We start from the raw sequence: 24,891 nt of genomic DNA on the forward strand, positions 1-24,891 counted from the left end.
TTCCAAAAACTTCAAAAAATTGGATGGATTCCGGATTTTTGATTCCGGATTCGGATTGCCAACCCTAGTTTAAACAACTGCAATAAATTGTGAATATATCCATAATACATTAGTAGTACAGTTCAGTTCACATTCTTTTAATGACACCAAAAACACTAGTAACACACAAACAATAACTCCCAAAATTAAGCACATTCTTATATTAAAGAAATTTAAGAGAGAAAAAATACAGTAGAATTAATATCAAAGTAGTTTTCATAAACCACATAGAAACAGCCACAGATGAACTTGCACAATTTTTAAGTTAGAAAACAACTCTGTTTCAGTATTTTGATCTTAATTGAAATTTCTTTTGTAATTTTAAAAATAAGATCCAGTAAGTTCTAGAAAAATTTCTTATTTTCTGTCCTGTCATAATAGTTTTGCCTTATTTACACTATAAGAAGAAAAGCACACAAAAATACACAAAAATACCCCTTTTGTATAATTAAATTTTTACTTAAAAAGTTTGAACACTTTTAGTTTTTAAACAACTACCTAATAAAAATTGAATAATAGTACACAAAGTTTTTAAGCTAGTTAAAAAGATACCTAGCGTGTTTATAAAACATTGAGTACCATTAACATTTACAGTACAACCTCCCTCCCTAGAAAATTTCTAATTCTGCATTAGGAACATAAATGATCCTCCCCACCCCCTTGTATTTAATAATCTGATGCAGCACTGCATCTCTTTTTAGGGCGAATTTCTTATGATTTGAAAGAAATGTAGGTATCACCCTCCCCGTTTGGTATCCTATTAAAGTTAATATTATAAACAAAAAGATATTCTTTTAGAATTTTATTTTAACATTAGGAGTAATGTACTTATAACACATATTGATAGGTAGCAATGACAGCTATGGTTATACTTATGACATTGTAATCATATAATGTTTATCAAAAATACATGAAGTACATGTACTGTACTTCTGAATTATTATAGAAAGACAAAAGACCAGAAATTAAACTACTATTAATTTGAATTGAATGAAAAGGATTATACCAGGAATAAGTTGAGAACAAAAAAAAAACTTTTGGTGGTTTCCCAATGGGAGGGAGAGCTTTGAGTAAAAGCACTGAACTTCTCATGTATTTTTATGAAACAGGAAAATTCGACATTCCATATTCATTAAGTACCTAGATCAATAATCTTTCTCTAAAAACGATTCGGACAAATAGACGAGCGAATTGTAGGATTTTCTCCGTTACTTAAAACCTTTACCTTAATACCCTCAGATTCTAAAATGGCAGCACGTTTCTTTCTTTCTGCTTCAACCTAAAAAAAAAACATTAAAATGTTATTTATAAGACTGTTTCACTCCTTATAATTACAGTTAATATTCAAACCAAGAGAGCATTAGAATTGTTTGTGATACAAGAAAAAAAGAAAAAGTTGAAACCCCGTGATGAAAGTTTAAATATGACATTAAGATTAATTATTAGGATAAGAATATAAACATACATACGGAACATGAGTTAATGGATAGGTAAGAAATCTGTTGTATTTATTTTTTCATTAGAGTTGTCATGTATCGATAAGATCTCTTTCTCAACATGTCATGTTAAATATTTTATACAGATTTTAGACTATAACCCTTATAAGAATTCACATTTATTATTATCATTATATATATTCATTCCTAGACTAAGCAAGGCACGTAGAAATTGTACTTTCATAAAGGAATTCAAGCTAAATATATGTATAATCTTATCTGTTTTAAAACATAAAAGTTTTATAATCTAAAATCTCAACAAAAACTGCATTTAAACTGATCTCCAAAACCTAAGTATCATTTTTTCTATATTAATAAAATATGTTTATTGTTTATCCATTTAATCCCTGCCGGCGTAACATAACTTTGTAGTTTATAAGGATGCAGGGATATGGAACCACAATTTTTTTTTATGAAATTCTATTGATAATTTTATTTAGTCATAAAAGCAAAGATACGCCACTTCAAGAAAACATATTGCTACAGTATTCAATAGACGAAATTATTCGTAACAATAACAGTAGGTATCTGAATATAATTTTACAAAAACTGCTTTTAAGATTATTTTTGATTTTAGAAAGATTTAGAAGTTTGAAATATTGATAAATTGCTATTCCAATAGGTATAGGTATTAAGTACACATTTAAAAATTATAGTTCAGCTGCGAGTAATACTTTATACCCATGATGAACTTGCTTTATAAATAGAGTAAGTTTCTCCATCATGAAATTACTTTTAAAATATTATGTTTCATAAAGTTGGATTGGAAAGGACTAGTATATTAAGTATAACTAGCCACTGCGCCCCTAGCATATAGTTGCTGTACATTCAAAGCGTAGGGTTGAAAAATAGCCGAAAGCCATACCCAGATTTATTTATAAAAATAAAATAGCCTAAAACCATCATACTACTTATAGGAAGCTTCACTGTAAAGGAGAATCAAATCGGTTCAGCATTTAGCAAGATCCTTCGCTAGACAAAAACAGATAACTACTTTATGTAATAGGATACATTCTACCCTATCAAAAAATGTAGGTATGTAGTTATAATGTCAATATACTGTCGATCTATGTGTCGATATTATGTAAGCAATGATCACTTCTTAAAAGTATAGTATATTATGTATAACTAGCGGCTTCGCCCCTAGCCTCTAGTAGGGGCTTAGCCCCAAGAGATGATCAAAAAAAAATTAAGGTGAAATTCGTAAAAGGACCAAGGAAATCTTCTGCAAAAAAAAAATAAAGGACCAAGGAAATCTTCTGCAAAAAATCAAAAAAAAATAAAGGACCAAGGAAATCTTCTGCAAAAAAATAAAAAAAGGGGGGATTTTTTTGTTTTTTTGGGGGGGTTGGGGGTGTCCCACCTTAAGAAAATAGCCTAAAACCACCACAGGACGAGTAGGTATAAACCCTGAAGAGTAGAATCCAATCGGTTCAGTGGTTACCGAGATCATAAGCTTCAGACGGACGAACGGACAGACATCATTCTACTTTGTATTATAGATATACTACCTAGTTAAAAAAGGATGTAAGTAGTTAAATTGCCAATATACTGTCGATGTGTCGCTATTATGTCAGTTATGATCAATTTTTCAGAAAATGTGTTTTGGATAATTAAGGCACGTAAAATCGCCTACCCTGCAGATTAATATCATTTAGACGGTCGTTCGGTTTTACAACTTAGGTCAATTTTTAAGGTTTAACATACCTGCATCTGCATGGCCTCTTGAACCCTTGATGGCAATTTAATATCTCGGATTTCATATCTAAAATAAGAAATACAATCAATTTTAATCAAATATCTACTTTTATTAAATTCGTCTATTAGGATCTTAGGTATAAGAAATTTTTCAAGTTTTGAATTTAAATAATCAACAGTTTACCGTGAAGTGCGCCAGATCTAACCCTTCTGAAAATATCCCTTTGAATGAAAATAAAATAATCGAAGAGATTCGTAATGAATATTTCCATGATTCAGACACACAATCTTTCAAATTAAGAACAGTCCAATATTCAAATTTTTAATGAAAATGTACTGAAGCATAAGAAAATTTATATTAGTGTCCTTGAGAAAGCGAGCATAGAAAATCATTCGAGAAATAGAAAATATGAGATTAAATTACAAGTTAAGAATGCATTGAATTTGCATTTTTCTTTTTTGTTGGCATAAAAAAAATTATCTATAATAACAACCGGTACATGTATTTAGGTTATGGTTCAGAAGCGGAAATTAATAAGATTTAGAGAATGTTGTAAAATGTTTTTCTGTAAAAAGTTTCCTGGATCCATGGTGCCTATGTAGTTTCATAACCCTCAAATAATCCAACATCAGTTAAGATGTTGTTTTAACCCATTATTCATGTTTTGCAAATAAGCTTTCGGTGAATATTTTAAAAGTCCCAAGAACCTTAATTAGCATCTTTAATTCGTTTATTTATTTAGCATTTTCAAATTAAAATGTACCTATGAATTGGTGCAAATGTGAATTTGACGAAAACCCAAAATTGAAAATATTTTGCATAAAAATTATGCATCTGTCTAGTTTACAAATTTGCAAGGGGCTGACAAGATTCTATGGGCCGCAAAAACGTTAAAAATGGTACCAATAATAACGACTTAGTAAATATCATGTGCATTGCAATTTGTCAACGGAAATGGAACAATAAGCTGTAAGAGCACCTAAGGGTGGCACGCTAGCGGCTAACAAAAAAATCCTAAAACTATTCCAATTATATTTCACTGTAGTATGCTGCCTGTCTGTCTGCCGTATGAAGCTTAAGATCTCGGTAACCTCTCAACTGATTGGGCTGTTCTTCTCAGGTAATATAATATGCCAACTGATCCTGTGGGAGATTTAAGCTTTTTTTCGGGGGGGGGGGGGGGGGGTTATTCAATATTTTTTTCCAGTATGGCTTCGAAACCTCGATTAATATAGGTACTCTGGATTAGAACCGGTTCTCCGCCATACTGAGTCTGCTATAGTAAGTCAACAAACGCAGTTGGTGCACCCTGGCATACACAACAACACAGGCGCATGTACTTGAATAAATTATTATACTTGCCTCATACATTGAATACCCCAGGCCTCACTGGCTGAATTAATTGCTTGCACAATTTGCACGTTCAAACTTTCCCGCTCTCGAAATATTGCATCTAAATAGAAAAGATTTTAAAAGTTTCAATTTTAGAATAATTATGTATGCATACCAACAATTAAGGATGGTGGTAGATTTTCTTGAAAAAAGTTACTGCTATGTTTTCTTCATTTAAGAAGGATAACAGTAATACTTAGGCTAGAATTGGGTCATTGTGATAAATAAATGCACGTCTAACTTCTCATTTTAAACATTGAATCGTAACTAGGGTAAGGGGGGGGAAGTTTCGGTAAGGGGCTATTCTCGGTAATTTCGACCTACCTTCATTAAATGACCTTTTTCTCCATGTTCCTTTCAAATGACAGAAAAAAACATAAAAGCAAATTTGTTCCTTATTAAATTGCCTACAAAAAAGTATAAAATGAATTTTTTGTGAGATGAATATTAAGGGTACTTATTGGGTCTCAAAGTCGGACGAAAAATTTTTTTTTCCCAAAAATTTTTTAGTAGGTGTGTAAAGATCGACCTACACAAAAATTGGTAAGACCTAGAGCTGATCTGAAAAACTTTTTGAACTAGAAATTGCCCGCTTTTTCCAAATCCGTTGAGAGCTTTAAAATCGGGTTAATATTTTTTTCAAAAATGACCAAAGTTGGCGCCGGGGGAAAAATCGGTAATTTCAAAAGAAATTAAAATTCAACTTTTAAGGTCATGTTTTCATGTTTTCTTTTGTCAAATCTATTATTCGATATGGACTTTTTAAGAATTAGGCCTAAAAATGAATAGAACAGATAAAAAACAAAAAAAAAATTAATTTTATTTTTTGAATCAAAGTTTTGCGAGGAAAAAATCAAAATTTCTGGTCCTTTGAAAAAAAAATATTTTTGACATAGGAGGAATAGTCCGATCTTTATGAATTTTTTTGTGGTTAATCCCAATCACCTATACTAATTATGATTTATTACGCTTGTTTGGTCGTTTGGCCTTTTTTCATCAATTTTTTTAAGGTTAAAATGTAGTCAAGATTTTTTGCAAAGATGACACTTTTGCTTCAAATTCAATTTTTGAGGTCAATTTTTAATCAAATTTCATGTTTTTTGTGCTAAATCTATAGTTCAATGTGAGCTTTTTTAGGATCAGGCCTAAAAAGTAATAAAATACGTTTTTTTCTTATATTAATTTTAAGTTTTTTAAAAAAAAATTTTCGGAAAAAAAAATCGAAAATTCGCGTCTTTCAAAAAAATTCATTTTTAACATAGAAGGAATAGTCCGATCATTATGAAACTTTTTGTGGATAATCCCTATAACCTATACTAATTATGATTATTTATGTTCGACTGGCCGTTTGGCCGTTTTTCATCGATTTTTTTTAGGTTGAAAAAAATTACCGATATTTCCCCCGGTGGTGGGGAAATATCGGTAACTTTTTTGCGGTCAATTTCGGCCAACTTCTAAAAGTCCTAGGATAATGTCCTTTTAGGACCTGATAGTCCTTTCTGTAAGCTTTCTACTGGTCTTGGTTTCATTTGAAAATATTAATATTTACCCCATTTTTTTTCAAAAAAAACGAAAAAAAACCGAAATTTCCCCCCCCTTACCCTATTTATATTTTAACTTTCACCTTAAAACAACATATTTTTTCATTTTTTGATCCCGATTGTGTTGAATCAAATGCTGTTAACTACTTTATAATGCAGGATTGACTCTGAGAAAATCTGTCCAAATTTGTGGCAGCTGTATGCATAGTTATACCTCTAGGGTATAATTGCATTCATACTTTTTAAACTAAACTTCATTATTAAATGCCATAATTCAACAAATCATTGTAAATGTGTGTTGTTAAACATTTCTAACGTATCATCATTACACACTAAATGATTATTATGATTTAAAGAATTTACTTTATTTTTTTTCGTGCAGTAGTTTCATTATTTAAAAAATATTAGGTACACAGAAACAAAGTTTAATAATTACAATTTACCAACTCTAAAAAAATTTAAAGGAATAAGACATTTGCCGATAAACTGATGCACATCCCCAATGTTAATACACAACATTACCCCTTCTGTGTATTACAATTAATGTTTGAACACTCAAGTTAATAAACCAACCAATCAAAATCCATTAAAAGTCCCCAAAATTGTTAAGCCAACGAATAAGAAAACATTTTAATAAAACTTTAGGGAATAATGTAACAATAAACAACCGATTGCTCTCTAACTCTCTGAGAAAAATGAGAAAATGAATTAATTTCATAGAACAACCCCTTTCACAACAATGAAAATATATCTACAAACTCATTTTAAAAGAGCTTATATAATATAATAGCATGATATAATGGCAAGGTTCTAACTTGTATTTTCAAAATAAAATTAAATTCAAGCTGGGATAAATTAGATTTGCAATGTTATGTGGAGTGTATGTACATAGGGTAAGGGGGGGGAAATTTCGGTTTTTTTTCGATTTTTTTGAAAAAAAATGGGGTAAATATTAATATTTTCAAATGAAACCAAGACCAGTAGAAAGCTTACGGAAAGGACTATCAGGTCCTAAAAGGACATTATCCTAGGACTTTTAGAAGTTGGCCGAAATTGACCGCAAAAAAGTTACCGATATTTCCCCACCACCGGGGGAAATATCGGTAATTTTTTTCAACCTAAAAAAAATCGATGAAAAACGGCCAAACGGCCAGTCGAACATAAATAATCATAATTAGTATAGGTTATAGGGATTATCCACAAAAAGTTTCATAATGATCGGACTATTCCTTCTATGTTAAAAATGAATTTTTTTGAAAGACGCGAATTTTCGATTTTTTTTTCTCGAAAATTTATTTTTAAAAAACTTAAAATTAATATAAGAAAAAAACGTATTTTATTACTTTTTAGGCCTGATCCTAAAAAAGCTCACATTGAACTATAGATTTAGCGCAAAAAACATGAAAATTGATTAAAAATTGACCTCAAAAATTGAATTTGAAGCAAAAGTCTCATCTTTGCAAAAAATCTTGACTACATTTTAACCTTAAAAAAATCGATGAAAAAAGGCCAAACGACCAAACAAGCGTAATAAATCATAATTAGTATAGGTGATTGGGATTAACCACAAAAAAATTCATAAAGATCGGACTATTCCTCCTATGTCAAAAATATTTTTTTTTCAAAGGACCAGAAATTTTGATTTTTTCCTCGCAAAATTTTTATTCAAAAAATAAAATTAATTTTTTTTTTGTTTTTTATCTGTTCTATTCATTTTTAGGCCTAATTCTTAAAAAGTCCATATGGAATAATAGATTTGACAAAAGAAAACATGAAAACATGACCTTAAAAGTTGAATTTTAATTTCTTTTGAAATTACCGATTTTTCCCCCGGCGCCAACTTTGGTCATTTTTGAAAAAAATATTAACCCGATTTTAAAGCTCTCAACGGATTTGGAAAAAGCGGGCAATTTCTAGTTCAAAAAGTTTTTCAGATCAGCTCTAGGTCTTACCAATTTTTGTGTAGGTCGATCTTTACACACCTACTAAAAAATTTTTGGAAAAAAAAAATTTTTCGTCCGACTTTGAGACCCAATAAGTACCCTTAATATTCATCTCACAAAAAATTCATTTTATACTTTTTTGTAGGCAATTTAATAAGGAACAAATTTGCTTTTATGTTTTTTTCTGTCATTTGAAAGGAACATGGAGAAAAAGGTCATTTAATGAAGGTAGGTCGAAATTACCGAGAATAGCCCCTTACCGAAACTTCCCCCCCCTTACCCTAAACAAGTAGTAAAGAAATAATATTCGACTTTTTAACTAAGTAAGTATATTCAACTGATAAAATTTCTCTTTAAATCAATGAGATAAAAAATGTTTAGAATAGGAATATAGATTGATCCATTATTAAGTAGGCTACTTATAAGAGGGTAAAAGGCAAATAAAATAACACTTGTTTGGACAAAAATGATTTAGTATTAAAAATGACCAAAAATTTCCATTCCTATATCCATGAAATGATTCCGTCAAGTCAGTGGATGCGGCTGGAATAATAGATATATAAGTGGAATTGTAGTAGGTAAAATTAGTTGTTTAACTGGGTCCTAGGACAAACGGACGAGTGACAAACGTCGGAGTGAACACTTAACCTAACTAACCCATTTTTAGCCATCTTATAGGTTTTATTAAATACCTAACCCCTGCGGGGGCTTATTTGTAAATGATTTATATCCTAACCTATCTAAACTCTATAGAAATTCTTAATTGACTTTATATTTTAGATTATATACTTTCGTTTCTCCACTCCGATATTTGTCACTCCTGCGTTTGTCCTGAAACCTATAATTGGAGTAGAAATAAGGCTAAAAAGTAAAAACAATAAAACTTAAAAACTTAGGTTTGTTTAAAAGTAAATGCCAATCTTATTATCTCTACGTACATAAAACTATTACTAGTAATAATAATAGTAATACCATCACTATTACTATTTGTTGATCATAATCCTTGTTATTGGTCAGGGTAGAAATGAGTTTAGAGAAATTAATAAAAAAGTTTACTAGGTAGACAGGTTCACACCAAACTTTGTACAATACATTTTCCCACAAGCATGGAAAATTATTATACAAATTATTGCACATCAGCTCTCTTACTTATTTTGTCCTGTCTATGTCTATTGTCTATCCATAATTTCTTTGTGCTTCGCTACTTATGGCTGTTGTCATACTTGTACAAATCATCTATCTTCATAGCTGACTTTCTTTAGTAATATATTGTTTTGTTCTGAATAAACTGTAATTGTATTGTACTTTAAAATGTTTACTATTTAAATTTAATTTTTGATTTCTGTCCATTGCTTATAAGAGGAACACGGTTTGATATTTAGTTAAAGGTTTTCTTATCACACCTAATTACTCCCATAACTGTGCACTACCACTTAATTGTTTACGTCCTAAACCGAGGTTCAAGCAAACTTTCAGCTATCAGATTATACAATTTTTCTATCAAATTGATGGATCCAAACCTTTTAATAAAATACTTTGAACTAAGATATTTCAACTGTCATCGTGAATTAATATTCATCCATATTATACCTTTATAAACAATACAAATCAAATATAAAATGATTTTGTTATATAAACCTAAGATTAAAATATTCATGATTGCTGGAGGTTTAGTAACAATAAATATTTAATCTTTTAAATCTTAATTCTTAAGTTTACATAATCAGAAAGGAAGAATTAATCTTAAAAAAAAGAAAAATGATTTCATCTCTCTGCATCAGTCGTTGGAAAACAAAAATACACTATATTGATAATTAGGTGCTTGTAGAAGTGTGGTCCTTTAGCTTATGAGGGGGGGGGGGGGAAAGGGGGTTAATGCATCCATCTTGTAATCATTGCACAAATGCAGCTCATACCAATAAAGAAATTAATTCGGAAGAAAATCACGAAACCTATACGTGTTTTTCAGCTGTCGTTGGGGGGCAACACATCGTAAAATTGACGACCTCTCCATTTGCCCCCCAAATATTATTTTAGATTTATTTTGCTTGTTGGTTATACCTTATTCCTGGCACAAATGACACTTAGAATTCAAATTTCGTTATGAAACTTGGCATGTGAAATTCTTGGTAGGTCTATTTTCCCTAAATGAGAACTCATCAATCCAGTCGTTATCGAACTCTTAAAGGACAGACATAAAATAACGTTACTTTTTAATATATCATAGAATGGTTAAATTAAACCCTTAAAGCAAAAAAAATGTGATATATATAATACATTGCGATTTTTAAAAAGTTTTGTTTTCATAATATCTTTCCCTAAATCTTTGATGATAATATACAAATGTATAGCAAACAAAACCTAGGCCCTAAAGAATTGAATACATCTCTGGATATAAATTCATTCAACTCTGGAATAGCGAATAGTTAGGTATCATATTTTATTACATAACTGAAATAAAGAAATATAAATTTTTTTGCTTCAACGGTTTCAAATATTAGGTATATTTCTTTTCTTTATCGATTATGAATTTGAATTATATTAACTTATATATGTTATATATCTACATATTTATCAAAATTGCACCAAATTATCGGTATTTGCTTTAAAATATTACTCTTGAAGTCTTCTGCTTTATTGCTTAACTAGCGGCTTCGCCCCTAGCCTCTAGGGGCTTTGCCCCAAGAGATTTGATCAAACCAATTTTCGTATTTTAGATTTAAAAGAAAAAAGAAAAAGAAAAACAAATTTTTTGGGGGGGAGAGAATTATTTTTTTTAGGAGGGGGGGTATTTTTTTATTTTTTGAGGGGTTGGGGGTGTCCCACCCCCCCAAGAAAATAGTTATAAACCTTCCCGGCAACTATGAGAAGCTACCCTGTAAAGGAGAACCCGATCGGTTCAGCGGTTAGCGAGATCCTTCGCTACAAACACACAAACAAAGAGACAGACATCGTTCTACTTTGTATTTAGACTAGCGGCTTCGCCCCTAGCCTCTAGGGGCTTTGCCCCAAGAGGTGATAAAAAAAATTAATATTTATTGTTTTTGGTGAGAGAATGTTGCTATTCTTTCATTCAAAATAAATGCTGGAATAAAAAATAATAAAGGGCAGCCTGCGGCAGCTTGTAGCAGAGCAAAATAAAAAATAAGGGGGGGGGGATTTTTTTGTTTTTGGGGGGGTTAGGGGTGTCCCACCCCCCAAGAAAATAGCTTAAAACCACCACAGGACCAATAGGTATATACCCTTAAGAGTAGAATCCGATCGGTTCAGTGGTTACCGAGATCTTAAGCTTCAGACGGACGGACGGACGGACAGACAGACAGACAGACAGACAGACAGACATCGTACTACTTTGTATTATTGATTACATTTTGAGTAGGTTATGTTTTTAGAATTTATACAGTTCTCCATTAAAATGGAAGATTAAATAGTCTCTTTACATAAAATTTTATGCCAATATGACTGGCTGGCTAATACTCAAGATAAATACTAGAAGAGCTACAACAACAATAATAGGATTGTTAAACAAGCATTTAGATGGGTTTGATCTATGTATGTTTAATGTATATGGAATAGTGTATTAATTTGTGTTCTTGTCTACTAACTGCCAGGAATAAGAGATAAGACTTTAAAAAATAATATTTAATCATCTAAGATAAAAAAAATGACAATAAGTCTTGAAGTAGAGCTGAAAGAAGGGTACTTCTAGAGTAAGCCTCTTGGCTTTATGCTTAAATTAAGTCCATTCCTACTTTAAAGGAACAAAAATACCTGAAGTGCCTTCACCCTGCGGGGCTATCCAAGAACCCGAAAAAACTTAAATGACCTTAAGTAATGAACAAAATGGAAAAGTAGAGCCCCCCACCCTCATATTTTCCAAGTTGTTTGAAAATTAAAGGGAAGAGTTTCAGCCAGGGTGTCGGAGCCGTATAATTTTGATGCGGCTCCGGCTCCGCGGAGCCATATTTGGAAATACGGGTCCGGCTCCTACCTTGAAATCAATATATCATTTTTTGTTCATTATAAAATAAATAAAATAATATAAAAATATAATAGGTACCTACAAAATATAATTATAAAATATTTTGCTATTTTTTTATTAAAGCTATATAAAATTAGAAGGATGTGTGTCTATTTGTTAAGTAACAATAGTTTTTCAGTTTATTATATGAAAATAGACCATTGCCAAATTGTAATATTACTTTAAAAAATCCTTTTTAGCTAATCTGGAGCCGGAGCCGTTTTTAACGAAAAATACGGCTCCCGCTCCGGCTCCACAAAAAATGTTGCTGCTCCCGGCTCCGGCTCCGAAACACTGGTGTCAGCGCTCAACTAGATACTTTGAGTGATAGCGTCTTTATGTTTATTCTATTTTTAGCCAATTCAACATCCATTGTCCCTGAGTTAAAACTAATTCTAAAGAGAGTCTATCCGACCAGAAGTAAATACATGCGTGTATGGTTAAACCAGGAAAAAGGGGTTTAACAAGTATAATCAGCCCTTGAAACACCTGCTTTACTTTGTAAAAGATAATTCAATTTTAGAAGAAATGACTATAAAATTTTAGTAATATAAAAATCTTATAGGTTAGGTATATTATCTGAAAATTTAACCCGAGGAAAAGTTGATAACCAAAAAGTTTTTTTTTAAAAGTGTTTCAGTTTTGAATATAAAAAGATTGAGTAACTTTATAAAATTCTTTTTTTTTGAAAGGAGGGTACTCAAATAACCAATCTCTTCAACCCTGAATTCCAAAACGTGTTCTTAACAATTTCTTGGGATAATTCTCCGGGTCTTGGAAAGTTTAAATTGGTGTAAATGTACATAATTATTCTCCTGCTAGAAATAACAAGCACAACAGAATTTCAATTTTAACTAGCTAGGAATTTAAATAACACAAGAACACAATATTTAAACCTCAATTATTTTAGAATTTTATAAAGTTAATTATACAAGTCAAACCGATTTTCGAAGGGGTAGATTTATGACCTTGTCCTAATAATCAGCCAAAAATTTGTATATGATATGCTAGGCAAAAGGCTATACCTACTGATTAAATTTGAAATAACTTCTACCACAATATTTGGAGTATTTTATAAATTAAAAACATAAGTGTATTGCTTATGATTATATTTTGTTAGGGGCTGCTATTCAGCCAACTAATTCCATTTGAAATTGCCAAAAATTAAATATTTTGATGGAGTAAACTTGTTTTTTTGGTGTAACTGAAAGAGGGTAAGAAGCGGGAGAAAAAGGGAAGGGAAATGAGAGGGAAATTTTCAATTAGAATTGTTTGTCAGAATCACATTCTCTTTTCACTGGTTAGAACAAAATTGAAATCATTAATAATTACATAAGAAAGGGGGGGGGGGGGGGAGAAAGTGACACTTTTTGAAACCAAAACTAAAAGTCAAAGGAACTCAACTAAAACAAGGATGACAACATCCATAAGTAGCGAAGCACAAAAAATTGTGGATGGGAATACGTAGAAGTAGATTTAAAGTGTATTTATTAAAATCAAGAATAGATTTATTGGAGAAAATAAACACGAAACCTTGTTTTATTTTGTATGATGAAGACGGTTAAACATACTAGATGCAGATAACAATGGGGGGGAAAATTTGAAACTGTTAATGCAAAAAAGTTTTAAAATTGGACCAAAAATACCAAAGATCTGGGGAAATATGTCAAACATATAAAAATAGTTAAAAACCTGCTAAAAGGCAGTTTGGTCATCATTGTTTCTTTTCTTAAAACACCAAAAATTTAATGTTAATATCTATAACTGAAAATTTTTTGAAAATTGGAATATAAAAAATGATGCTTATGTTAAACTAAAGGGGTATGATTTTATATACAAATGTCGATCTCAATCTAATGGAGGTGGGGTTGGTATATATTTAAAAAAAGGTATTGCATTCAAGGAAGTAAAAGCTTTATCTAGATTTGAGGAAAAAATAATTGAAAGTTTAACTTTAGAGATTAATATTGGGAAAAATGATAAAATATTTCTAACAAATGTCTATAGATCAAATTGTAAACATCCTAATCTAACAGAAAGTGAGCAGTTAGACAGGTTTATCAACTTGTTCTCTGACTTACAAGCAGATCTAAATAGCCGCAGATACCCTTCCTATATTATTGGGGATTTAAATTTTGATCTATTAAAATTTGATCAACATGATAAAACTAGATCACTGCTTGAAAATAGCTTTGCAAATGGTTTCTTAGAATTAATCTCAATGCCAACTAGGATCACTCATACAAGTGCTACTCTCATAGATCATATTTATACCAATGATAATAAAAATAAGTTTGAGTCATTTATTATTACAGCAGATATTTCTGATCATTTCCCTACTTGCACTATTATTCTTGACAAAGTTAAAGAGTCTGGTCCTGTTTTTATTCAAACTCAAAATTTTAGTGAGGAAAATATTTCCTCTTTTAAACGAGATATGTTAAATGCTGATTGGAGTTCAGTGTCTAATAATTACAGTACTCAAGATGCATATAATAAATTCTATAGTATTTTTAATGAGTCATACTCAAGACATTTCCCATTTAAAAAAGTTAAACTAAATAAAAATATTCATAAAGTTGAACCTTTTATGACAAATGCTTTACTTAAATCTAGAAAGACAAAATTTGAGTTATATGACATTAAACTTAGAGAACCAACTCAAGAAAACATTTCTAAATACAATGAATATAGAAAATGCTATAACAAAGCAATTAAAACAGGGAAAAAATTGTATTTTCAAAAATCTTTTGAAGAAAATAGGAATGATTTGAGAAAAACATGGTCAATACTAAGGGAAGCAATAAGGAAGCACAATGACAAAAGTTCAGTCATAACTGAAATTTTTAGTGATGGGGTTTACTATAAGGAGGGGAAAGATATTTCTAACAAATTTAATGAATTTTTTACAACCATTGCAGATGATATTACATCTAAAATAAATCCATCCGATAGAGACTGCACTTATTATACCACTGCATCTGACTCCATATTTTCATTTACTCATATTCAGCCTAAAGATATAGTAACAATTGTAAATGGCCTAGAGTCTAGGTGTTTCTAATAAACTTATGAAAAAAATCATTGAAAATATTGCTATTCCTCTCACTCACATTATAAATTCATCCTTACAGTCAGGCAACATTCCTAATGAGCTCAAAATAGCCAAAGTTTTGCCAATTTTCAAACTTAAAACAACAGAATCTGATCTATTAGGTAACATGTCTAATTATAGACCAATAAGTCTTCTGCCAATCTTCTCAAAAATCCTTGAAAAAATAGTTGCAAATAAACTTACTGCATATCTTGATGAAAATAACCTTATTTACAAACATCAATATGGCTTTCAGAAAAAAAAGTCAACCATACAGCCCATTTTTCATCTAATAAATGAAATTGTAAAGAATAGTAATGATAAAAAGTATACAGTTGGAGTCTTTTGTGATTTACAAAAGGCTTTTGATTGCTGTTCTCATAGAATCTTGCTGGACAAACTTTCTAAGCTTGGAATCAATGGTACAGAATTGACTTGGTTTAAAAATTACTTAGCAAATAGACAACAATTTGTTTACATCAACAATGAAAAGTCTGATATGAAATATATTAACAAAGGTGTACCTCAAGGATCTATTTTAGGACCCTTACTATTTTTAATTTATATCAATGACTTAGCTAAATGTACTACTCTATTTACATTACTTTTTGCTGATGATACCAGTTTTTTAATTTCGGGTAAAAACCTTCATGATATTATTAATATTCTTAATATTGAATTAAGAAAAATAACTTATTGGTTTAGAACTAATGAGTTAAGCCTACATCCATCAAAAACTAAATTTATGATATTTACAAAAGATGAATCAACAATTGACTTTGATAGCATTAGTATTAATCTTGATCACAATAATGATAACCAAAATGATCCAAATTTGGTACACAAACTTTCATATATCAACTCAAGGAGTGAAACTCCTGCAATTAAATTTCTAGGTGTTTATCTAGATCCCAAATTAAACTTTAAATATCATATTGATATGATAAATAAAAAGATTTCACGCTCATTATTTGCTATAAATGCTGCAAAACATATTATTGGCAGAAAAGCATTGCAAACTCTATACAACTCACTTGTCCATAGTCATCTTACATATTGTGCCCCAATTTGGGGAAGTGCAGCAGCATCAACTCTTGATAAAATTGTAAAACAGCAAAAAAAAAGCACTGAGAATAATTACCAACTCAAAATATAATGCACATACTACAATCTTATTTAAAAATTTAGAAATTCTTCCTGTAACTCAACAAATTGTCTATTCTAAATTACAATTTATGTTTGATTACGTTAATCATAGGCTTCCATGTTCTTTTGAAAACTCATGGATTAGAAATAGCACAAGAACAACAAGAGTTCTTAGAAATAATCAACAGTACAATGTTCCATTTGTTAGACTTGAATCTTTTAAAAAATTCCCTTACTCTGATCTACCAAAGTTATGGAATGAAATCATTATTCCTAATACTAATCCTAATCCTGAAAATGATAATAATAATGACGAGGTTATGTATACTTTTAGCACAGTTATGTCAAGAAAACAATTTAGTATGAAACTTAAAGATTTTTTATTGGAAAAACTTAATTTTATTTGTAATAGAGAAAACTGTTCTGAGTGCATAAATAGATCTTAAAAATTGATTTCATAAAAAACCTGGTGATTTTTTTAAGGAGGTGGGGGGGTTGTCTTTTTTGGCGGGGAGGGGAGTGTTGTTTTTTGGCGGGGAGAGGAGGGTTGAATATAGGGCAAAAGTCAAAGTGGCATTCTATAAAAAGATATTATTTTGAATTGAGAAATTTTCTGTTTTTTGAAAAATAATACAATGACATAGGCTTGAAGTATTGCTTTTTTTTCCTTTTTATGTTTTTTTTCTTCCTCCTTTCTTTTAAAATAAAATTCTTTTTAAATAAAATCTCTACTTATTAATCTTCAATGATATTTTAAAACTTAAAATATGGTATTAAACTTATATACAACAATGATCCATCTTATTATTTTTTATATTTGATTTATTTTGTTTTACTTTTCTCTAAATTCCTTCATCTATTTTTTTTCTCCATCTTTCTTATTATTTACTGATTTCTCTTACATAATATAAATGTTTATTTGTGTTTTTTTTTTCTTTTTTTACCATCCTCACAACTCAATTTAACTAAAAATTAAAGTTTCAATTTTCCCTTTTTACAATTAATTTGTTTATATTCTTTTTTTTCTTTTCGTCCTCCTTAAAAAGGGGCTCCAGGAATCAAATACACTATCCCCATTTTGGTCAAGATAGTACTCCTGTAGATCCTGGTGCATATCCTAAAAAATTTTCCTTTTATTCCACCAATTTATATTTAGTTAATAATTAAACTTAGTATATATTTTATTATTTTTGTATGAGACTAAACATCATAATGTAAACTCTAAATTATCAATAGATAGCAGCAATTTAGAGTATTGTATGTGCTATCTCCTAAGCTAGGGGGTACCTGGCAGCACCAAATAAACAACATTATTATTATTATAAACACCAAAGATATGGGGAAAAATGTGATATACATATACAAAAATAGCCAAAAACCTGCAAAAAGGCAGTCTGACAGTCATTGTTGTTTTCTTCAAACGACAGGAAATTTAATTTTGATATCTTTAACTGAAAAAAATTCGAAAATCGGACCATAAACACCAAAGATATATTGGGAAAAATGTGAAAAATATAAAAATAGCCAAAAACCTGCAAAAAGGCAGTCTGACCGTCATTGTTGTTTTCTTCAAATGACGGGAAATTTAATTTTGATATCTTTAACTAAAAAAATTTTGAAAATCGGACCATAAACACCAAAGATATGGGGAAAATTTGGAAAATATAAAAAATAGCCTAAAACCTGCTAAATAGCAGTCCGACCGCCATTGATGTTTTAAAGTTAATTGTGGTCCTTAATGATGGGAATGTTGTCAAAAAATTTCAGCTCTCTATCTTTTATAGGAGCCGAGAAAATCACGTTTCCCCCAATTCATTAATTACGGACGGACAGACGGACGGACATTGTGAATTATAGAGTAGCTTCGCTACTAAAAAGAGTTACAGGTCTGACATTTTGCATGGCAGTTGCTATATAGGGGTACAATATGGAACTGTGAAGAAATGACGTCGCAACCGCCGAAAACCGCCGAAAAAAGGCAAAAAAATCGGCGGGAAACGGCGGTTTTCGGCGGTTGCGCCGCCGTTTCTTCACAGTTCCATATTTTACCCCTATAAAGCAACTGCCATGCAAAATCTCAGACCTGCAACTCTTTTTTTAGTTGAGTACCTTTGTTGACTTTTAGTTTTGGTTTCAAAGTGTCACTTTCGCCCCCCCCCCCCCCTTAACATTAGTTTACTCAAGAAGACATTACTACAATTGTTGATAAACAGATTTGGTCCAACTGAATAAGTCTATCTCAATATCTTGAGACAGCAAAAGTTACACAAACAACTAATAATATTATAAGATTGTAAAGGAAGCTAATTAAACTCTATTGTTTTAATAAAAAGAAGCTTATTGAGTTTCTTTCCTCGCACAATTTCTTTCATGAAGGAAAATGTATGTACAATTATATTTCGCAGACTTTTCTTAGATAAACTGAGGAAAATTTAATAAAAATACATTTATTAGGTCTGAATATTAAGTAGGTGCCTTCATTGCGAAGTTTAAGGGTAAAGTAAACCAATGAAAGAATTTACTCATTCCTTATATAAAAGTAACAGGATGTCTGACTGTTTGCATCAAAGGATCTCGCTAACCGCTGAACACATGTTTCCTCTTTACAATGTAACAAACTTCTTATAGGTTCTGGGAAATTAAAATTATTTTGGGGGTAAGTAAGGAGAAAAAGCCCGTAGAAAAAAAATTCGACCCCCCCCCCCCCAACCTTCTTTTTATTTTATATCTAAAATTAAATATCATGTGGGGGGGGGGGGTTAACTACACCCCTTCCAAACTACCCTACCAAAAAAAGATTTCCTACATACATTCCAGACCATTAGACTTTGCATAGCATCGTATTACAAACAGCTTTTCGCGGAAATAAAATGTACAATTAAAAGATTTAAACTAGTTATGGTAGCTCAGAGGTGCCGAAGGCACGGGCTAACAAAACTGGTATTATGATTGTACATTTTTATATTTGCAAAAACCTGGATATTAAATGATACAATATATGATTTTTCAGTGTGGGTGAAAACCGGTTATAATTCAGCGAATATCAACCGGTTTCGAAGCGACACTAGAAAATATTTTCCTAATACTTGTCCTAGATCGCTGCTGCGTAGCTACTAATAAAGTACTATCAATATCTGGTCAGTTTGTAACCTGACACAAACTCAAAACTTTTATTCAAAAGAAGGTGAGTGAAAAGTTTAGTTAAAAGTTTAATATTCTCTCGGCAATCTATGGGAAAATCAGGGATTTATAGGTTATTTCAAACGAAAACAAATTTTCTCGTAAATCCTATTATATAAAGTAGTAAGGTTATAGGTATTGTCTGAAGCTAAAATATCTCGGTAAATGTTGGTCCGAATGGGTTGTACTTTTTAGGGAAGCTTAATCAATATTTTTATTTGATTTTATGCTAATTTACTGATTTCCCCCGCTTTTCTCTAGAGGCTAGAGGCTAAGCAAATAGTATGATTAAAAGTAGAAATAGACCTTTTCATGTGACACTTCATAACCAGGGTACGTCATTTTTTGAAATTCGTTTGGGGAGGGGGGGTAATCACCACTTTACCCCTCCCCCTGGACGTCCTTGAGTGTGGCTACTCTTAATTAGTGGATTTCTATACGTCAGTCACTTAAGTGTTCCTATAATTTGGTAGTTTTTCCTAAGTTTGTTTAGTTTTAGTTTTTACTGTATTTGTAAGATAGGTTACCTACTGTTCTTTTTATTTATCTATTTTATGAATACCTTGTTGTTTCTAACTATTTTGAAATTTATAACCTAGCTGTATAATAGGTATCAAGGGAAATTTTTTTAAGAAGGCGGGTATACCTTATTCCTGAAGAAAATTTTGTTTTGTGGGTGTAGTAGTGTTGGAAGAAGATAAAATATACCTTTTTTTACTCAATACACTAAACACAACTTACAGAGCATTTAGGACAAATTTGGCAAGTTTGGTAAGTTAAAAAAGTTCTTTGGTTGAAAAAAAAGTGATCTTTATAAATAAGAAAATTGACGATGAAGAGGGGGGGGGGGGAGTTTTGACTCATTTGCGTAAACCTGGCACCTAGGCTTTATCTTTGGACTGAGAGGATAGGTTATAATTGATAAAAATCATTCTTATATGATGAATTTCACGAAGTTTTAAGATTTTTTGGATAGGCCTCCAGGTTCCGGAGCTCCAGGCCTCCAGGTGGTCTCTGTACAGGTAAAAATAAAAAAAAATTTAAATATTATTTATATATTTGAAGAAAAAAGATGCATATTTTGTTTTATAGGTTGATTTGTAACTTTTTAAAAAAATTTGTTTTACATTTTTACCTGTACAGAGACCACCTGGAGGCCTGGAGCTCTGGAACCTGGAGGCCTATCCAAAAAATCTTAAAACTTCGTGAAATTCATCATATAAGAATGATTTTATCATTAATAACCTATCCTCTCAGTCCAAAGATAAAACCTAGGTGCCAGGTTTACGCAAATGTGTCAAAACTTCCCCCCCCCCCTTGATTTCCACCCCCTATTGCACTGTAAACTATAACTATTGCTTAAAAAGTTTCGATACTACCTACTACTTTGGAATCAGCAAATCAAATTTCAATAAAAGTACCCAAAGTTTTTTGAGACAACAAATAAGATACCTAGATGCCAAACACTGGCGAATCGTGTTCATAAAAAAAATATTTACAAAGCTAGCCTAACTGTCCGAAATGATAAATGTTTACCTAAAGGTACAAAAAGAAATGAAAAAGTTGAACCCTATTTAGGATTGGTGTTGGTTTACAAATTCTAGGTACTCATATCTTTGTCCAAAAACTTATGTTTTGAATATTAAATAACAAGAATGTAAAAAAATCATATTCCACCCAGGATAAACACTAAACATCAAGCGTAGCAAGCAGTTTAAGATACCAACTAGGTCTTTAAAAATGTTGTTTGATTATGAATATAACTAGCGGCTGCGCCCCTAGAAGCATCTAGGGGCACTTTACTTAAGGTAGGAGGAGGAAAAGTCGACCTCATTCCATTTAAAATTTGAGTTTCAAAAAGATAAAGAAGATATTTTTTGGGGGGAGGGACACCCTCTCCCAAAATAGTTTAAAACCTTCCTAGGACCTATAAGAAGCTTCACTGTAAAGGAGAACAAAATCGGTTCAGCAGTTAGCGAGATCCTTCAGTACAGACAAAAAACGCTTACTACTTTATATAAAAGGATATAAATTAAGAGTAAGATTGATAAATTAGAACAGTTTATAATTTTCAATGAAGCAATCCCCGCATTTGAATATCAGAAAGTCGCTTGTCATCTATGTTACACGTTTTTCTGTCCGTCTGTCTGTTCAACAGTCTGTCTGTCCCATTGTCTATCTCTTTCTTATTCTGTCCGTCAGCTTACCTGTCCGTATGTCTGTTTGTGCATTACATCAACATTAAGAAAAATATCTAAGAAGCAACCAAGACCACCATATCAGTAGATAAGTTGCTTTTAAGGGAATCTTCCTAGCTTACTTTAAAAGCAGGGCTACAGTGTTAGGACAATCTTTACAAGTTGCAAAAATTTATCCATCTGTAGATTGAAGCAGTAAAAAGTTGCGGATTAAAGAAATATAGAGCAAAGTAAGAGTACTACTTAGAATTTACGTGATGTGTCTCAGAGTTAAATGGAATTCATTAGTTGAACAAAGAAGTTATATATTTCCCCGTTATTCATTTTTTTTATACAGTACAAAGACAGATTATGCACACCCTGCCTTAACCAAATAAAGGATTAACAAAAATTACCATGAAAACGGACAATGCAGCGTTCAAATAGGACCTAGAGACAAGTAGAATCCATTAAGAATGAAATCCTAGCTGTTCCTCCTTGCCAGATATTTCAATTTTAAGATTTAAGGTGAAAATCACAAAATTCGCCAAATATAAAAGGCAAATCTACTTTGAATACAGCAAGATAAGATACTTTTTTTTGTAAAACATGCTTGTGAGGACTCTTTTTAAATCAAATAAAATCTTAGTCATGTAAAATCAATGAAGCAGTTGTGATTTGACTTGAATCTGGTTAACTTGTCTTTGTGTTTTACTTGTTTTCTTAACCATCTCAAACATTAGGGCATAGAATTCTAAACACAATGTGTATACACTTAAAATAGAGATGTCTAGAGACACCCTCTGTAAATCATCCAATAGGATGACTCTGGAAGAATAATCTGACTTTGTTATTGGTAAAGAAATGTATAGATTTTAGCTCCAAAGGGCAAATTGTTTTCATTTTGTTCTCATAATGAGTCACCTATAAATAGGTGTATTCCTTAGGATAAAGCTTTGCTTGGGTAAATCATATCCTGTAAAAATGTATTCCCGCATATAATGTGAAATATATACGAACAATACCCTTATACTAAAGTAACAGGATGTTTGTCTGTGTGTTTGTTACGAAGGATCTCGCTAACCGCTAAACCGATCGGGTTCTCCTTAACAGGGTAGCTTCTCATAAGTCCCGGGAAGGTTTATATTTATTTAGGGAGAGGGAACCACCACCCTTCAATGAGAAATAATGAAAAATCTAAATTTTTTGAAAATATCTGAGAGACTTGAATGAAACATTGGTAGGTATCATAGAGACTTAAAGAGAGACTTGAACGCAACATTGGTAGGTATCATAGAGACTGGAACAAAAAAAAACATTTAAAGTGCCACTAGAGGCCTCTAGGGGCGTAGCCGCTAGTATAATAATTAGTGATGAGAATCCGGCTCCGGAATCCGCCCAATTTTCGGCCAATCTTGGAATCCGAATCCGTAATCCGTTTTTTATAGCGGATTCCGGATTCTAAATTGGTAGGCTAAAATTACCGTCTTGAGTTTTTCCTCACAACTCGCTCTTTTTGAAGGCAAAATTTCTTAGGAAAGAGTTAGCATTCTGTAAATCAGATTATGGGTTCAGTTTGACCATCTAGATATACTACACTGTTTGTTACAAACCCCTTGTCCAAGTCCTTGCATATAGGGTAGCCTAGATTTGGCACTATGTTTAGCAAGCTTGAGATCTTAAGTGAACTTGATGTAACAGACCAAAAAATCTTGACCTATATTCATAAACCAGAAGGAGTTAATCTTCTAAATCTCTGATTGGTACCAAACAGTTAGAACAAGGAAATTGATTTTTGATGTCTTAAGAACTAAAGTAAGAAGAATCCCTCTCCTCCATCTATAGTTATGATCATATTCCCACTCAGCACAGACTTTAGGTTCCACCAAGTTTTTATTAAGTATAAAGCTATACAACAACTTAAAGCAGAAGAGACCATGAAAGAAGAAACAATAACTTGAAGGAAACCTTACAGAAACAGAGTAATAGTCATACTTTAATTCATAGGGAGCAAAGGTAAATTTGTTACAATCATAATCAGTCTTCCATTATGTTAAACAAATTTAATTTAGAAAAGCTTCTAAAGGAAACAGATTGGTTTTAAATTATTACTTAGCAGATTTATATTATAGAAATACTTAAAAACACAATATTAAATACATAAAGCCTGGATAATCATACAGTCAGGAACCAAATAACCTGTATAATAATATCTTAGACCAATAGATATAGTATATCTAGATCAGTCAAACTTAAAAAAAATTTCTAGCATACACACACCTTTGTTTCTTTTATTTGCTTTATACAATCCATTGAAATAATGCAGATTGAACATAGGCAGGTTTTTTTTCTAGGGAAGGATTGTTAGCCCCACCCAAACCCCTGGACTGGGGGAAGTTTAAGCCCTTAATTAGTTCAAAATATTTCCACAAAATGATTTTTGGAAAGCTAACTTTATCCTAATAAATTCAACTATTCATAGGTGACTTACTATAGGTATGTTTTATAGTGATAGAGAATAGATTTTTACAAGATATGATTTACTCAAGCAAAGCTTTAACCTAAGAAATACATCTATTTATAGGTAACTCATTATGCAAACAATCAAAGATTTTGCACTTTTGAGCCAAAATCTGTACGTATCTCTAGCAATAACATAGCCAGATTGTTCTTCCAGTGTCATCCTATTGGCTGATTTACAGATGGTGTCCCTAGACATCTCTATTCTAATTGTATACACATTGTGTAAAGAGTTCTATTCCCTGATGTTTGTTATGATTAAGAAAACAAGTAAAAACACAAAGACAAGTTAACCAGATTCAAGTCAAATCACAACTGCTTAATTGATTTTACTTAACTAAGATTATATTTGATTTAAAAAGTGTATCAGAAGCATGATTAACAAATAAAATGGATCTGATCTTTCTGTATTAAAAGTAGATTTGCCTTGTATATTTAGCGAATTTTGTGATTTTCACCTTAAATCTTAAAATTGAAATATCTGGCAAGAAGGAACAGCTAAGATTTCATTCTCAATGGATTCTACTTGTCTCTAGGTCCTATTTGAACGCTGCATTGTCCGTTTTTATGGTAATTTTTGTTTATCCTTTATTTGGTTAAGGCAGGGTGTGTATGAAACAGGGTATTTATTCTGGTTTTTGTT

The 24,891-nt window shown here is 31.3% G+C and overlaps 1 protein-coding gene across 14 annotated transcripts in view; it reads right to left on the reverse strand.

Annotated features, from left to right (window-relative positions):
- The window catches only part of Stoml2 (stomatin like 2), an 82,342-nt gene that overhangs the window by 25,105 nt on the left and 32,346 nt on the right, over positions 1-24,891 (reverse strand). For all 14 annotated transcript variants that reach the window (XR_013875427.1, XR_013875419.1, XR_013875426.1 and 11 more), the window contains exons 17-19: positions 4,597-4,687; positions 3,243-3,300; positions 1,265-1,318 (exon numbers count right to left, since the gene is read on the reverse strand). Coding sequence is in view for 2 of the 14 variants with exons in the window: in XM_080149780.1 (XP_080005906.1) it covers positions 1,265-1,318; positions 3,243-3,300; positions 4,597-4,687 (203 nt within the window). In the remaining 12 variants the exon portion in view is untranslated. The remainder of the gene's footprint in view (positions 1-1,264; positions 1,319-3,242; positions 3,301-4,596; positions 4,688-24,891) is intronic.

The sequence above is a fragment of the Acartia tonsa genome, chromosome 2, assembly GCF_053477335.1.
Source record: "Acartia tonsa isolate MP-2025a chromosome 2, ASM5347733v1, whole genome shotgun sequence".
Classification (NCBI taxonomy): domain Eukaryota; kingdom Metazoa; phylum Arthropoda; class Copepoda; order Calanoida; family Acartiidae; genus Acartia; species Acartia tonsa.